This window comes from Rhincodon typus, chromosome 6 (assembly GCF_021869965.1).
Source record: "Rhincodon typus isolate 14 chromosome 6, sRhiTyp1.1, whole genome shotgun sequence".
In the NCBI taxonomy this organism is placed as follows: Eukaryota; Metazoa; Chordata; class Chondrichthyes; order Orectolobiformes; family Rhincodontidae; genus Rhincodon; species Rhincodon typus.
Window position 1 is genome coordinate 86,412,770 of NC_063337.1, and position 17,046 is coordinate 86,429,815.

General features: G+C 39.3%; 1 protein-coding gene across 1 annotated transcript in view; it reads left to right on the top strand.

Moving 5' to 3' along the window:
- The window catches only part of LOC109934869 (kelch-like protein 1), a 353,701-nt gene extending 351,659 nt beyond the window's left edge, over positions 1–2,042 (top strand). The window contains exon 12 of the mRNA XM_048598407.1: positions 1,606–2,042. Within this exon, the coding sequence (XP_048454364.1) occupies positions 1,606–1,662 (57 nt within the window). The 3' untranslated portion in view covers positions 1,663–2,042. The remainder of the gene's footprint in view (positions 1–1,605) is intronic.
- The last annotated feature ends 15,004 nt before the right edge of the window (positions 2,043–17,046 follow it).

The following is a 17,046-nucleotide window of genomic DNA, read 5'->3' on the forward strand; positions in this document are numbered from 1 at the left end:
GCATGAAGATTCTCAGATAGGGATCATCCTGTATTTAACCTGTTCAGGAATCCACTAATCTGACAGTGAAGAGTTATTTTTTGTAGCAACCACACCCTCTTTTGGAGCGCTAAGTATGCTGTGTTTTTCTTTATTTTAAATATCCCAGCAGCATAGCCAATCAGTTTATCGGCTCCTATGAAGTGTTGAGTCGGTAAGATGAGTGTGGAGTCAGGATGACTGTTACTTGTAGGGTTAGGGTGCCAAGTGGATGATGGGAATGTACTTTACCAGGTGGGCAAGATCAATAGAGAGTCAGGTAGGGTGCCAGATGAGTGAGGTGGATAGTGAGTTGCATGAGTGGATTGCCAAATAGGGGAGGTTGCCAGCTGGGTGGGGTGCTAAGTAGGTAAGATGGGCAGGAACAGGTGGGTAAGACCCCAGTTTGGTGAGGTCAGTAGCATGCTAGGTCGACAGGGAGCCGAATGAATGGAGTGCCAATGGGTCTAGTTGGTGGGGTGCCAGTTGGGTAGTATGCTGGCATGCCAGATAGGCGAATGGGTGCCCAGGGGAGGTTTGGGTCATGGAGATGTTGAGTTCTGCATTTGGGGATAGGGACTTTCTCTTGTGTCTGAGAGATGGCAGGGGCTGTTGGATCTGGGGTGGGGTATAGTGTCTGATGTCAGGGGGAAGGGGAGGGGAATGGGTCCAGGAGTTGTCGGGCCAGTGGATTGGGTGTGAGAGTGTCTTCGTGGGTCATGGGTATTATCATGTCTGATTGAAGAGGAAGTGGTGGGGAAATGTCAGACCCAGGCCCAGTCAAGGATGATGTGCTTCGGGCCCTTCAGGTGTGAGAAGGTGTTAGTTCTGGAGTGGTCACGCTGGCAGGGTAGGGGGAAATGTCATGCCCTGGGGGCATGGGGAGGATCAGGTCTGGGAGAGATGGGTTGGGAGGGGGTAGTGGATGTTCTGTTCTAGGATTTAGTAGAGGTAAGGGGTCAAAGAAGGTGTAGATGAGATTGTCAGTGATGGCTTGTGGAGTTAGTTTAATAGTTGCACAGGAGTAAGAGCATATTTTTAATTATCTAACCTTTCCTGGCTAACAGCTAAGTTTAAGGTCTCAGGCATTTCCCATCCAGTTGTTTGCATCAGGGATTCTGCAGGGTCCTAAGGCATTGTTCCAGACTACACTGCTGCAATGATTCACTAGCCTTCAAAACATCTGGGCCATTATTTTCTTTCATTGCATATTTGGTATATTAATTGTAGTAAAATAGTGAATAGAAAGTGAAATATCTGTTGACGTCAATATTAACTTCAGGACTACAAGTTTTGATTTTGAAATTAGCAGTCCCCAAATGCTGTTAATAAATTGCATTTTCAGAACTATTGCTTAGTTAGGCAACATTTGATTGGGGTACATGGATTTGGGGTATAAATTAAGTGAATATTTATAATCGTGTGCGGACCCATCAGTGATTTTAACAGAAAGGTGCAGTGCAACAAACAGCTCATAAATAACGAAGGAAAGACTTGCGGCACTTTGTGTATAAACTACCTTTCCAGCTTTCTCAGAATTTTATGAATGACTTCTTTAAAAACTGACGACTGTTTCTGCTCCAACAGGCAGCATCCCTAAACATTGGGAGAGCTGGGGCCTGCGTTGTCGTTGTCAAAATGTGAAGCTGCATTCATTGTGTGAAGCTTTCCCTTCTACTGCTCTGAACTGGTATCTATAATATGCTGTTTCATCACTGATTCTCACTAGCAATCAACTGAGCCTGTACACCAATGTCAATTGCGCATCCACTTCCTTTGAAGACGTCATCTGTGAACAGTCAGTATATGACAACTGAAGCAATCTAGTGGACATTGGAAAGAATGCAAAACATTCAGTGATCAGTAAAAATCCCAATCAGCACAAAACCAAACAGAGAAGAAATTGAAGACAAATCCTTTTCTAAATAAAAAATCTTAGCAGCATTGACACATTTTAATTAAGACTTTAGAATTGCTACTTCGCACAGCCTATCTGCAAATCACTCTAAGCACTTAAATGACTAAACTGCCAAATCAGTATTTGAATATAACGGATTTGTTCCACCATAAAAAAATTAAAATGTATGGAATTTGGATATGGAATGGCCTCCTATCATTATGGAAAATGTATTTGTATAAAGAATTGTCCAATATACATTCCAAATGAGGCTTCTGTAACCAAAAATTCTCAAAGCACATGCTCATCATCTTTCAGTAAGTCTCTCTGTAATAATTGTGTATAGATATATTGAAACTGCAATTTTGGAAGACAAAAGACTGAGCACACTTCAAGTGTTTTTCATACCGATAAGCAATGTCATGTTCCCCAGCGTGTGGCCATTGGGTCCACAGTTAAAGAAAGTATAAGCAAAGTGTATAGTATTAAAAAAAAACTTATCACATCATGCTGAAATATTTCTTCTTATTTAATCCTTTCTTCATTGCACAGGAAAATCTACAGCAAAACCCTCTGAAAGTGATTGTTGTAATTATTTTGTGATTAGACAGCTCAATGTTTAATTTCTTTTATCTGAGATACTTGGTAAAATTGAAATTTCTTTTGAAATCTTATGGTTACTCTTGAAAGACTTGCATGTATGTAGCACCTTATTGAATGAATTATTTTGCACAATAAATTACTTTTAAGACATTGTCATTACTATATGGTCAATTGCAGTTTTATCAATGGATACTGTTGTCACCTGCAAGTCAAAGGTCACGAGGTCAAATCCTGCTTCAGGGACCTGAGCAGAAAATCCAAGTGAATGTAATGGTAGATGGGGTGGGGTGCTACACTCTTGGAGGTGCATTATTTCAGAAGGAATTTTTAAGTGAAGCCCTGAGGGATAAATTGGGCTCAATGTTTTGGGCATGGTGAGTGTCCTTACAGCTCTGAAATGGTATTTCTGTTGTGTTCACACATTTGGAAGGTGAGGTGCACAGAATGCCATAATGGTACAGGCCTGGGAATGAGAAGTGAACACCCTCTTGAAGTATGCAGAGCAGGCAGTCCTTGATGTCAAACAGTGTCCAGTACTGATTTGACACCATCAGTATCATGTTGTGATGCAGTTTTCCCCTTGTCTTCCTCTCTCAATCATGCACAGCTATACAGAAATAGCAAGATGGAATCCCCTCCACCTCCACGCCACTTTATTGTTATTATTTGCATGTTAAATGTTGATTATTTGTTCTAGCTGTAACTATGATCCTGCATGCTTTCCACACTCATTTGAAGTTGTAAAAGCCTGTAGGTGGGTGCAGAAGGAATTGTTTGGTGTGTTCAAACCTATTACTCTAAGATAGAGGCGATGGCCAAGTGGTATTATCACTGAACCGTTAATCCAGAAACCCAGATAATGCATTGGGGACCTGGATTTGAATCCCACCACAGCAGATGGTGGAATTTGAATTCAATAAAATATCTGGAATTAAGAATCTAATGATGACCATGAATCCATTGTTGATTGTTGGAAAAACCCATCTGGATCACGAATGCCCTTTAGGGAAGGAAACTGCCATCCTTACCTGGTCTGGCCTATATGTGACTCCAGACCCACAGCAATGTGGTTTACTCTGAACTGCCCTCTGGGAAATAAAGGATGGGCAATAAATGCTGGGCCCAGCCAGTGATACCCTCATCCTGTGAATTAATAAAAAAAAAAAAGGGTGCATAGAAGGCAGTGCAACTTGGAAAAATAGACAAAGGTCATTTTAGACAGGACAAACAGCTAAAAGAGGAAGGAAGAGGGTGTGGACAACAGCTTTCAGTGGGAGTCTATGTCTGCCCAGTGCATTCAGGAAAAAATTGTCCTGCCTTAAATTTAGTGAGCAACAATGCATTAAGTGTCTCTCCTTTAAAAAGGACTCCCTGACTGAAATCTGGAACTGGATTTTTCAAATTTGGTCTGAAGTGGAGGCAGATGGACATGCAATTTGGTGCCATTGGCTTCTGTTTTATTTATCCCCATGATCCCAAATATAAGCCATTTTGAAAGACTGGCTTGAGGTCAGATTGGCTTCCCAATGAATTGAGACAGGATTCTCAATCAGCAAAGCAGGCAGTTCACTTTGAAGTTGATATGGTCTAGATCATCATGGTGGGCTCAGGATGTGAAGGGGTGGCGTGACAGCTGAAGTAAGTAGACCACCATCTAATCCTGATCCATGATAACTATCAAGCCATTGCTGTAAATGACTGGCCCTCTCCTGAAAAGGTTGTCTCTCCAAGACTACATTCAGAGAGCTATGGCATTTTTAAAAAAATAGTAATTGTCATTGTCCTTTGCTGTTGCATTTTCACTTTAGAAACTTTCACTCTGATTGATGGGACTATCAATTACTTAATGTTGATTTAGAAGTCCTCCTTTCTTCCTTAATAGGATGGCAGAGACACTTCTTGGCTTTTCATTAACTGAAACATGAAAAATCACAGTTGCTGCATCTAAAGCATGCCATGTGGGATTGGAACCTAAAACTAGCCTCCATATTGGGTTCCAAACCCCTGAATAAAAAATAACCCTGATCTCCCATAAAATATATGGCCTAAAGGATCCAGCTGTACCATTTTGGAGAAGCACAGAGATTTAATGTGATGTATAGATCCTATTGTATCCTTCAAATCAACGTTACAAAAGTCACTGTCTGGTCTGCAACAGTGACTTCACTTCAAAAAGTACGTTATTGGCTGTAAAATTCTTTGTGATAACCTGAGGCTGTGAAGGGCACTCTATCAACGCATGCTATTTCCTTAACAATTGTTCCATAGCAACAAGTCAGATAAATCACATGAAATGGATCCCTAAATGGCTTTTTTATTTGGAGACAGTCAGGACCTCAGTTTAACATCCATCAGGACAGCACATCCAACAAAACAGCACTCCTGCAATGGCCCAATTAAAGAATAAGTTTTAATTCTGGTGTAGCGTTGAATCCACAATTTCTGACCCCTTGGAAGGATTCCCCTCTCATGAGTCAAGTTGACATATGAAATATTGATGATCACAGCCAACAAAAGATATTTGGACTTATCAGTCAACAAATAGCTTTTAGATTAACAAACAATCAACATTTTGAATTACTTGTATATAGTTGAAAAATGATAATGATATCAGATCGCTACCATAGTTTAGGCTATATACTTTAAACATACTCAGAAATAACTAAATTACTATTTGTGAATCAGAGAGATTATGTATGCTTCAGCTTGTACTTATTTAGATAGTTCATTCTGCAACACGGCTGACTCACTGTTTGAAGTTTCTCACTGCCACGTAAATGGTAATAATTCGGGGCTGCTGGTTGACAATTCAAGACTACGGGAGAAAATGCAAGTGAACCCCTTAGATAGTGTTCCTCAAGCACTTCTGACCAGATTAGTTGTTTGTTGCATGCTTCAAGATGTTTGAAGCTTAAAATGGACTGCAGAGGTCACAACAAAATGAAATACAGTGGTTGTTACGAGGTGGTATCTGCAAGGTTAGTGTATTAGTGCATATGCTGAGCAACCACTTCGATTACCATCCTGTCACCATGCTATAAAATATAAATAATCACTTTTTACTCTTGATTTAGCTTAGCTTTATTTATAGATATATTTTCTGACTTAAATACATTTATTTGAACTTGATTTCTCAAATTTCTATCCAAAGCAAGAGGAATAACAAGTAGAGTCAGTCATTCAGTATTTAAAATCCTGATTCCAATATAGCATATAAATACTTATTTTCTCAATATTTTGCTTTACTCCCTCCCTTCTATCCTCAAGGTATAGATTCCCTTGAGATATTGCATTGTTATGCATGTCAACAACACCACAACACACCTTTTAATTAGTCCCTCTTGAGTAGTGGGTATCAACAGACTATATGGTATTGGAAGGCATCACAAGTAACCTGATGCTGTTCTTAACAGGTATCCGTGCATGCACAGTTTCTAGCATGACTCCCTGGATAGTGAGCAGCACTGGAAATTCTGTACCATCTTTAAGTATTGGCTCTTCACAGAACCATTAAATTATACAGGGAAAAAGAAACATTCAACCTATCCTAGCTATGCCATCCCTTGAAAATAGTTATCCAATTAAAGCCATTATTCTGTTATTTTCAAGGAACACTGCCATTCTTTTTTCCCTGTTCAAGTATTTACCAAATTCTCTTTATAAATTTGCTTCCACTGCCTTTGTAGCAACTGGATTACAGAACATCCTAACTCACTGCGTTAAAAGAAATTTCATTTCCCATCTGCCTCTTTAGATAATTATCTTAAATGTGCATCCTCTGGTTACTGAACCTCCAACCACTGGAACCATTGTTTCTTCACTCTATCAAAATTCTTTATACGTGATTTGCACACAGGCACAGTTTCCAGGAGACCCTGAATATGAAGCTGTGTTTTGCTTTTCTCATTCCTAAGTTGGGTTTTCTATTACCAATTTTCAGACTCATTCACTCTAACTGAAAACAGCTAACTCACCATCAGATAGGGATTGAACCTGCCACCTGTTTTTGGCTGTATGGATTACCCAGTGCACTTACCTTCAAGAATAACAATTCAAGCTATAATTACTATTCCTACACTTAAAATTTACTTTACTTCTGCACTTATTTGTCAATTCCATGCATTTTTGAGAACAATGAATGGGCCTATGACCGCACTATTTACAAAAATGAATTGCATTTACAATGATGGGTTCCTCAATGTCGAGATTTCTTTTGAATAATGTGAAGCTGTGATTGTGTAAACTCATCTGTGCATTGTGAACTTGTGAGCTCATTTCTACACTGTTTCAGCTGCATTGAGTTCATGTATGGGACAAAACTGACGTGTATATATAAACTTTGAAAAATCATTGTACAGATATGTTGCAAATAACAGGCTAATGTTACTGTATCAGAAGACCAAAAAAAAAATGCACATTAAGCCATTAAGTGTCAAGCTTGATTTAAGGAATGATGTGTACAGTTGTAAAATGTTGCACTAAATCAGGAGAAGAATAAAGGAAACATGCAAGTTCATAGCTGCACCACATTTATCGAATGCTCTGTACTAGCATTTTTGTGTGCCTGGCAAAGTCTTGGAAATGTTTCAGCATTGTCATTTTTAAGAAATGGTATGAGCAGTCTGTGAAATTTGGCATGAACTATTCAAGTAAACTGGCTGTTTCTCTGCTTTTACTGCCCGACTGTTTTATTGTCACTTTATGCTTGTTTTCAGGGTTCACCAAATTTTGTGTTGATTTTAAACGGTAAAATCTATGCAATTATTTCATAGGATATAAAGACATGGAGTTTCTGCATGGCATTTGGCCAGATATTAACTAAATCCATTGGGAAAACTGAATAAAGTAGCATTAAATATCACAGAGTTTTAAGCCAAATTGAGCCTCACCAATATCCGCTTTGTGGTAGACAATCTTTTATGCTGGTTCTGAAGTCCATTCATCTGAACCAATCCCTGCCAAGCAATCTGACCACATCTGTATCCAAATACATAGTGCACAGACACTAGAGTTCACGTGAATCTCTTGTTAGTCACCTGGACCAATACTGCAGGTGCTGGAAATCTGAAATGAAAATAGAATGGTTGAGGTTTTGGGGGAGGAAACAGGAAAGAGTAAAAGGGAAGGTCTATGATAACACAACAGACATGAATGACAAATGAGCAGAACCTGTTCTAATGAGGGGCCTTCAATCTGAAATGTTAGCCTAAATCTTCAAATGACAGAAATAATAAGGAATTGCTACTGTTAAAAGTTCCCCTCCTTAATGTTGCTGTATATTTCTGCTGGGTTCTATCAATCCCAGCTTTCCCAGAAATTCATAACATAGCATCGTTTGGGAAGCTCTATCAGAGTGGAGTAGAGCCAGGGTAAGACAGGATGTGTCGACTTTGTATGGCATTTTGCTGCAAATGATTCAGATTTTGAATAAGAGTGAAAGGGCAGATGAAAGGAGGAGTGCATCGTCAGGTGTATGAGTGGGTTGGGTACGTGGTTGAGGTTGAGATCAGGTCAAAAGGATAGTCATGTAATTGGAAAGGTGGTGGGATGGTTGAGAGTTGTTTGAGTAGTCTGGTATTTCGGACGTGTAGTCAGAATGAGGGTGGTTAGTCACGTCTGGTTGTGGGAGGTAACCAATGGCCATAGGGTATTTGGGTTGTGTCGGGTATAATCTAGCTGGGTTGGGGGTAATCAGGTCATTTTGGGTAGTCTGATTGGGCCATGTAGTTGTTGGGTCAATAGGCCGTTGAGGATTAGAGGATGATTCGGGGTCAGTTTTGGAGTTACCTAGTTGTTAAACTAGGAGTTAATCAACCCAGACGAGTAGCATGGAACTGCCTAAAGTTAACAGTGAACTTGCTGCAAGTTACAACTTCCCAGGTGATTCCTAAATGGGTCAACAGATCAGGACTTCACATGCTCCTGACAGCATCTTCAGTCATATGCCCAATCTCCAATACCCGGGAAAATTTTGTCTGTTAACACTGTTTCTTTCTCTGCAGACACTGTCTGACCTGCTGAATATCTCCAGTATTCTTGTTTTTGTTTCTGATTTCCAGCATGGGAAAAGTAAAGGAATGAAAGATGTTAATCACATTAATCTGCTGTGACCAGTGGTCAATTGATCCAAGTATCTTCCCTCCTGTAGGTGCCATGACTACTTTAAATTGTATTAAATTGATCTGCAATGGCAACAGAAGACTCAATTCAAACCGCAGAGGCCTAGTGTGCTGTTGCAGTAATTAGTTAATTGAAGACAGAAGTGATTAGCAGACAATTGAAACCAATTAAAGAGTAAGACCAAAGCCATTAAAAGCAGTTAATTGATCTGCCCTTCTTAAAAAAAGTTGATAAATGGTTCATTTCCTCACAATCCCTTTCTTTGCCATGCTTGAGAATTCGGTTCCAGTTGTGAATTAATTATGTTCAATTACTCTGCTTGATGGAGTTGATTCATTACATCCAGAATACAGCATACAAACAAGGCAGTGCTCTGGTAGTATTCCGACTCCTGAACCAGGAGACCTAGATTCAAATTCCACCTGCTTCTAGAGGTGCATGATAACATCTCTGATCAGGTTGCTATCGAAAAATATCTGCTGAACAGAAACTGATCAGTTCCTCTGTGCTGGCATTTATGCTTCGCATGAGCATCAGGTCACTCATCATCATTTTAATTCTATTTAATGGGAAGGTTTATGTTCAAGTTTGGGTAACCTCATAATTGCAAAACAGGTGGAGTGTCTGAATCATTCTACTGCATTTTGCCAATTATGTCACAGTGGAAATTCCACACCAATAAGTCACTTCCAGTGGTTCAGCAATCTCAAATAAGTCAGGAACACAAAATATAACAGCTTGAAAGCTGCCATGGTCACTGATATTACTGCCCTATTTTGTGAATTCATAATAGAAATGACAAAACCCCTTTTCCACTCAGTAGTGGGTGTTACAGTTATGGCATTACTGAGGTGAGAAATTAAATTATTTAACATGTTTTATTGTTCAAAAATCAATAGCAATTAGGAAAAGAAACAAAACATTTTCTTGTTCTTGAATAAAGAAGAAACACTTTTGTTGGGTCATATCTGCTCATTTCACAGCATTCACAGACAATCATGAACATTTTGCTGACCATCAACTGGATTTAACGTTTTATCCATTAGAATAGACAAACACTGCTTTAAACTAATCAGTGCAAAATAGTAGAACTAAGCATGCAAATATTGAGAAGCCCAATTCTCAGAAATGTCAAGTTACGTAGAAGTTACAGCAAAGAAACAAACTGTTTAGTCCAACTGGTCTGTGCTGATATTTACACCTCTCAAGCGTCCACCTAGTCCATTTCGTTGAACCCCCTCAGCATAACCTTCTAATCCTATTTCCTCCATCCACTCATTCAGCTTTACTTAAACACATCTACGCTAGTCAACTTGACATATCCCATTAGTTCCAAAGAAGGGTCACTGGACACAATACATTAACTCTGTTTTCACTGCACAGATGTTGCTGAGTTTTTCCAGCAATTTCTGTTTTTATTTCACATTTCCAGCATCTGCCATTCTTTGTCTCATTTCCTATTGGGAAATAGATCCATGCTCCAAACTGAAATGAATATATGATAGAAAATAAAAGCCCCAAATTTAACCTGTGGTTGAAGTCCAGCTTGTGGAGCACAATTGTGTGTTGATCTATGTGTGGGAACTGGACAATTTTAACTTCCACGCCTTGTTTCAAGTTCCTGGTGGTGACACCTGGGAAGGAAGCAGAGCTGATGTGTATGATATTGAGCAAGACTGAGCAATCATGTGGCAGCAACCAGCGAAAACTGTTCCAGCAAGTTAGAAAAACAAGAGACTGAGAGGGTGGTATGGAAACCTGAAGCTAAGGAGGCCTGTGGTTCCCTTTATGAACCATGGCGGGGACTGGTCATGTTAAATGCAGGTTCTTTCTTCTTCCATTAGAATTTATTTCATTCAGTTCAGCTTTAGACAGCTGAAACAAATGGAGAAAATGTAATTCCAAATTCTATATAGTTTTGTGCTGCTCAAAACACTGAAGTTTTGATTGTTCCTTTTTTATTTTATACTGGTGAAATGTAAGTACTTACCTCTTCTCAACTGACCAGTTGTTTCCTCATCTTTAATGCTTATTGCATTGTTTTTTAATTCATTCATTGGATGTGAATGTCGGTGGCTGGCCAGCATTTATTGCCCCTTTATATTTGCCCTCAAGAAGGCAGTGGTTAGCTGCTTTCTTGAACCGCAGCATTCCATTTGGTTTCAGTGCATTCACAATGCCATTAGGAGCTAAGTTTCAGGTTTTTAACCCAGCGACAAAAGGAACAGCAATATATTTCCAAGTCAGAACGGTGAGCGGCAAATGACACCTCCAGGTGGTGCTCCCTTAAATTTGCTGTCCTTGTCCTTCTAGGTGGTAGTGGTAGTGGGTTTGGAAACTGCTTTCTAAGGATCCTTGATGTATTTTTGCAGTGTATCTTTGTATTCTACACAGTGTATCTGCATTGTATACAGTGTTGCTACCGAATGTCAGTGATGGAGGGAGTGAATATCTGCTGATAATATCTACTCCTTGTGTGTTGTTGGAGTTGCACGTATCCAGCTAAATGTAGAGTATTCCTCCACACTATGATTTATTCTTCCTCGATGGGGGACTGGGGGAAGTGGCTTAGCCTCTAACCTGTTCTTGTAGTCAAAGTATTTATGGGGGTATACCAGCTCAGTTTCTGAATGGTAACCTTCAAGTAGTTGATAATGATAGATTCAGTGATGGTAATGTTGTTGAATGTCAAGGGGTGTTAGTTAAATTGTGTCTTGTTGGAGATGATCATTGCATGGTATTTGCATAGCTTGTCACTTGTCAGCTCAATGTTGGAAATTATCTCGGTCTTGCTGACTATATACATGGATTGTTTCAGTACCTGTGGAGTCTAGAATGGTGTTAAACCTTGCGCAATCATCAGCAAACATCCCACTTCTGACCTAGGAGGATGGATGGGAGGTCATTGATGCAGCAACTGAGGTTGGTTCGACTTAGGACACTATCCAGAGGCAATCCTGCAGAGTTTACCTTTAGGAGATAAGGAGGTTGGACAGATGAACTGAAATGTTTTATTTTTCTGGTCCAATGTCTATATTAATAGAGGTACAGTACTTCAAATCCAACCATTGGTAAAACTGCAATGGCTGAAAAACTGGACATTTTTTGTAAAAAGAATTTTGAGTCCCATTAAGTTACTGAAAAAAATCTTCTGGATTGTTCAGTAAGTGCAAGTCAATTGTACCTACACAAAAATGGGCTACAGTAGGTCGATAAGCAGCTCACCAGCACCGCATTGAGGGCAAATATGAATGGCCCAGCCAGCAATACCAACATCACATGAAGGGATGAAAAAAAAATTCTGCTTGTTTTCTTCCTCATGTAAATTAATACATTAACAGAATAAACATTCACGCTAAAATTTACACAATGATAATCATTTTTATTTATATTGAATCTAGTCCATACTCGGGGTGTCCCAAATTGTTCTACATCCAATTAATTAATCACAAAGTGCAATGATTATTAATCAGGCAGATAGGAGTAAATATACACATTTGGCAAGATCTCAGTGTGACACAAACAAATAATTCTTGACTAGTTTCATCTGGGAATAATGCGTTTAAAAGCCAGTTGCAGTCAGAATTATAGTGATATTAATGTTACAAAGTGCGAATCATTATCTCCTAAGAGAGTGGAATGGGGATCAAGAGTGGCCCAACCATGTTCAAACAAATAGATATTTTGTGATTTGCTCATTTACGTGAATGACTGTTAGTTACAAATGATTCTACATGGCAGTTATCCAGTTTCAGGATTATGGGAAAACTGATGAGGGCTTTAAATTAAGCTAAACCTCATTTAAAATATGTGATGAGTGGCGTTGAGGCTGAGTTGAATCAGCTAGAATCAGTGAAGTTAGATTGGAATAGAAAACTTGTTCACTTGGAAAGAACTGTGTCAAGAATAATAACGGTGTATAAAGAAAAGTTAATTTTGAAAATCTGCTTTACTGCTGGAGAATGCAATCGTTGTGTTCATCAAAATGATTAATATATCTAGCATAAATATTTGTGGATCTTATCTGACTGTTCATCTTCTGTTAAATAAGAAACTAAAATGACATCACACATTGTGATGTTTGGAAGGTTCTTCAAAAGGAAAAGCTGTGGAAGGTAAGTATTTATAATAAGCAATGTAAACAATATCCATGTAAATTTGCAGATAATGTCTTTATATTTTTAGGCAGAGGTCAACACCTCTGACATGTTTATGTTCTCAATATTACACTAAGATGTCAGTCCAGAATATGTGTTCAAGTCCTAGAGTGAATCTCCACTGCTGTTAAATGAGTGAAGTTGATATAACTGACACCATTGGCACACTCAAAGGGTTTCATATGTAAAGTTAATATATCACCTCTTGCTTTTGGCACCTATTCAATTTAGTATGCTTACTTACTGACTCAAGCGATACAAAGAATGACCATAAACACATTGTAAAAGCTCCTCCTCTACCTTAGTAAATGCAGGTTGGTAGCAATATCAGGTAGTCACTTTATCACCTTTTTGCTATTCAGTTGCAGTGTTGACATAGTGACCCAACCTAGAAAAAAGTAGTGTCAAACAATGAGGTTAACAAATGGCCCTCACTGCCACAGGTATTGTCCCCTTCTGGCACAGAATGGCTGCAAAATTACATGGATCTGTACCTAACTCTGGGGATCTGTCGCCTGTGGTACCAGATTTTAAGTACCATTGCTAGACAAATATGACAAGGACTACACTTAGGGTTAGTGACACAATGCCTGTTGTTAGGAGTCTCACCCCTTTGTCTGTTGATCTCCTTGACAGACTTCCCTACAGTGTGCAACCATGTTTTGGAAAATTTCTGCTAAAGAGTTCAGAAGAAATAATGAAACAGGTTTATTCAACTTTTGCTGTGGACACTGACGCTTGGTGCTTCAACAGCCAATGATCTAAAGATACAAGTTACCACGGGTAATTTAGAGGGTAAGTTGGAACAAATATTCGTGCTTAGTATCACGTACATATTTCACACATAATAATCCATTGCTCTCTTGACATCATGTTACTTAACACCATATAGTACTGTGAGTTAAAGCATTTTGCACCTATATCTGCTAAATCATAGAAGAACCAGACACTTCGATGCTCAACATTCTGCTTTTGCCAAAGCCAAAGTCAGGTTTAAATAACCAACTATTGTTTTCCTAGTTTCCTGTAAAACAGGTTTAACACTTTCTTTACCCTAACCACCTCAGGCATAAAAGTCCAGTTTCTGGAATTTCAAAGCTGAGTCCTTCTTTAATTTTAGCTTGAAATATTGGCTGTCAAAGGGTTCTTCATATACATGCATTTTTATACTTCAGGGTACAATGAAAGTTTGTATTGTGAGAGATCCTGATAGATATCTTCACATTCTTTGTTAGACATTTCTGCCTAAATCTTGGTGATTGTTTCAAATAATGTAGGCTTTCCAGGGAACAGGTGGGCAATCCTTGATAAATTAGGTTCCATTCGAAACAAGTGTAGAATCATGTTACTATCTTGATTTGCTGATGTAGACTTCTTTAAAGTGACTTTGACTAATTCATTTTTAAAAGATATTCATGCATGGGATGTGAGTGTTACAGGCCAGGCCGGCATTTATTGCTCATCCCAAATTACTGGTCAGAAAGTGGTGGTGAGTATACGTTCTTGCGCTGTTGGAGTCCTTGGAGTGGAGGCAATACTGTTAGGGAAGGCATTCCAGAGTTTTGATCCAGCAATGTTGAAGGAATGTTGATATAATTTCAAGCCAGGATGATGAGAGGTGTGGAGGGGAACTAGCAGATGGTTAAGGTTAGGGTGGTTAGGTACTTGAGATCCTGTACCACAGGCTACAGATCCCCAGAGATGCATCTCCTGCCCTTGTGCTTCTAGGAAATGGAGTTGTTGTTTTGGAACTTACTTCCAAAAAATGAATTAGTTGAAGTCACTTTAAAGAAGTCTACATCTGCAACTCAGGATAATAACATGGTTCTACACTTCTTTCAAATGGAATCTCAATTATCAAAGATTACCCACCTGTTCACTGGAAAGCCTACGGGATTTAAAACAATCACCAAGATTGAAGCAGAGTATTTTTATGGCGAGTCAGTGCATCACATAGATGGTGTACACTGCTGCCACTCTGGACAATTGGTGCAAAGATCAAGTGAATGTTGAAGATAGTGAATACGGTGCCAATCAAGTGGGCTGCTTTGCCTTGGGCCTAGGACACTACACTGAGGAACTCCTGCAGAGATGTCCTGGACTGAGAAGATTGACCTGCAATAATAACCATTTTCCTTTGTGCTAAGTATGATTCCAACTAGTGGAGAGTTTTCCCCCAGATTTTGCACTGATGTACAAAGTTCACTCATCATTGAGGTTCAGGACTTATGTGGGTACTCCTTTGGATCCAGAAGGACTGTTGCTCTCACTGATACTATAATAGATGGATGCATCTACTATAGATAGATTGCTAAGAACAAGGTGAAATAATTTATTTTCTCGTGTTAGTTGCCTCACGACCTGCCATGGACCCAGTCTAGCAGCCACGTCTTTTAGGACTCAGCTATCCTAGTCATTGGCGGTACCAGTGAGTAACTCTTGATGTTGTACATTGAAGTCCCCCACCCAGAGTACAATTTTTGCCCTTGCCATACTTTGCTTTGCATTATTTCTCTTAATTAGTGTTCAACATGAAAAAAAATCAGCTGAGGATAGATGAGGGTGGGTGCTAATCAGTAGGAGATTTCCTTGCTCATGTTTGACCTGATGCCATGAGACATCGTGCATTCTGCAGCCTATGTTGAAAACTCTCAGAACAATTCCTTTCTGAATGTATCCACTGCGCCACCAGCTTCAGTGAGGACAGATTCAGGAATGGTGATGGTGGTGTCGAAGACATTGTTTCTAAGGTATGATTTTACTATGTCAGTCAGTTACAACAGACAGCTTTCCTTCTCTAAAGGACATGAGTGAAGCAGATGGCTCCAAGTTTTTAATTCCACATTTATTAATTGAATATAAATTCCACCAGCTGTCATGGTGCGACATGAACCAATTTCCCTAGAGCATTAGCTGGGACTTCTGCATTACTAGTCACCACCGCCTGCCCTCTTTATTTTGTTTGAAAGACTAACTTTTGTTTGCTTTCTTTTTTCTTGACACATTATTTTCAGTTGTTTGTATGTTTTGATCTCTTTGCTCTGATAAGCTTTTGGAAGATTAACTAATAGATTACTGAAGATGTTGAGATGGAAATCTTCACTCAGAAGTTGATGAGAATGTGAATCTTACTATGACATGGTGTGGTTACAGCAAATGATGTAAATGTTTTGGAAGGGAAAGAACAGGAGAGAGAAACGGATAGAAAGATACATTGATAATGTGAGAGGAAGTAAACTACAGGTAATCTTGCATGCAGAATAAAAACAGACATAGGTCTTCTGGACACGAAGATCTTCTTTTCTGCTATAAGATCTATGTTTTATTTTAAATGAAGGGTTTAATTTAATACTCTTCCCCCACAGTGATTTTGCTATTCGGGGCATTAAAATGGTTGGGAGCCCAGCTGCATTCACCCTGATTAAGCCCATGGTGGACTATGTTCCCTCCCTGCTGCCAATTGAACCTCTTAATTGGGTAGATGCTTACCTAAAAGCTTCTTTCTATCTCCTGTACGGGATTGCTTGCAAGCTCCCAGTGGGTTCCCCGAGAAGCATTCAGTGTCTGATAAAGGAACCCATCTTCAGGAGTGGCTAGCCGTAGGAGATCCAATCCCCTGTTGTTTGCTGCTGACTCCCGTCCGCCCCACCCTAATCCATGACAGCCCTCTTTCAACACACACTTCTGGCCAGGAATTCAGTGATGGTACAAAGCCATTGGTGGCTGTTATTGCATCCCAATGTTATTGCAGCCACATCCCAATGGTGCCACTAACCTCTGATTCTGATGGATGAGACTTCAATCTTGAGGTCCTTGATCCCATGGAAAATTTGTTGTTGTCCAGCTAAGTGGCTAAGTTGTGTTTAATTCAGTGGGCTTTCTACAAATAAAAGAGTTTGGAATTCCCTTTGGCTCTCCAGAATGACGTATTTGTAATATTTCCAGATGACTTTCATAATTTTATTGACTCAGTTTGATGTGTTGTTATTTATAATCCATGTCTTGTTTGCATGATGAAGAATGGAGAAATGTTCAGGCGAGCAGTTGCATCGTATTAATAAAATAAAAAAGTTCAAAATCATGTCGCATCTTTCACATCCTCGGGTCATCCCACAGAGCTTTATATTTTAAGTGTGGTGACTGTTGTACTGTAGGAAACACAGCAATCAATTTGCCTCAGCAAAATCCTATAGGTAGCCATACAGAATTTCTTTTCCCCTGTGGAGGTTTTTAATAGAAGGATAAGTGCCA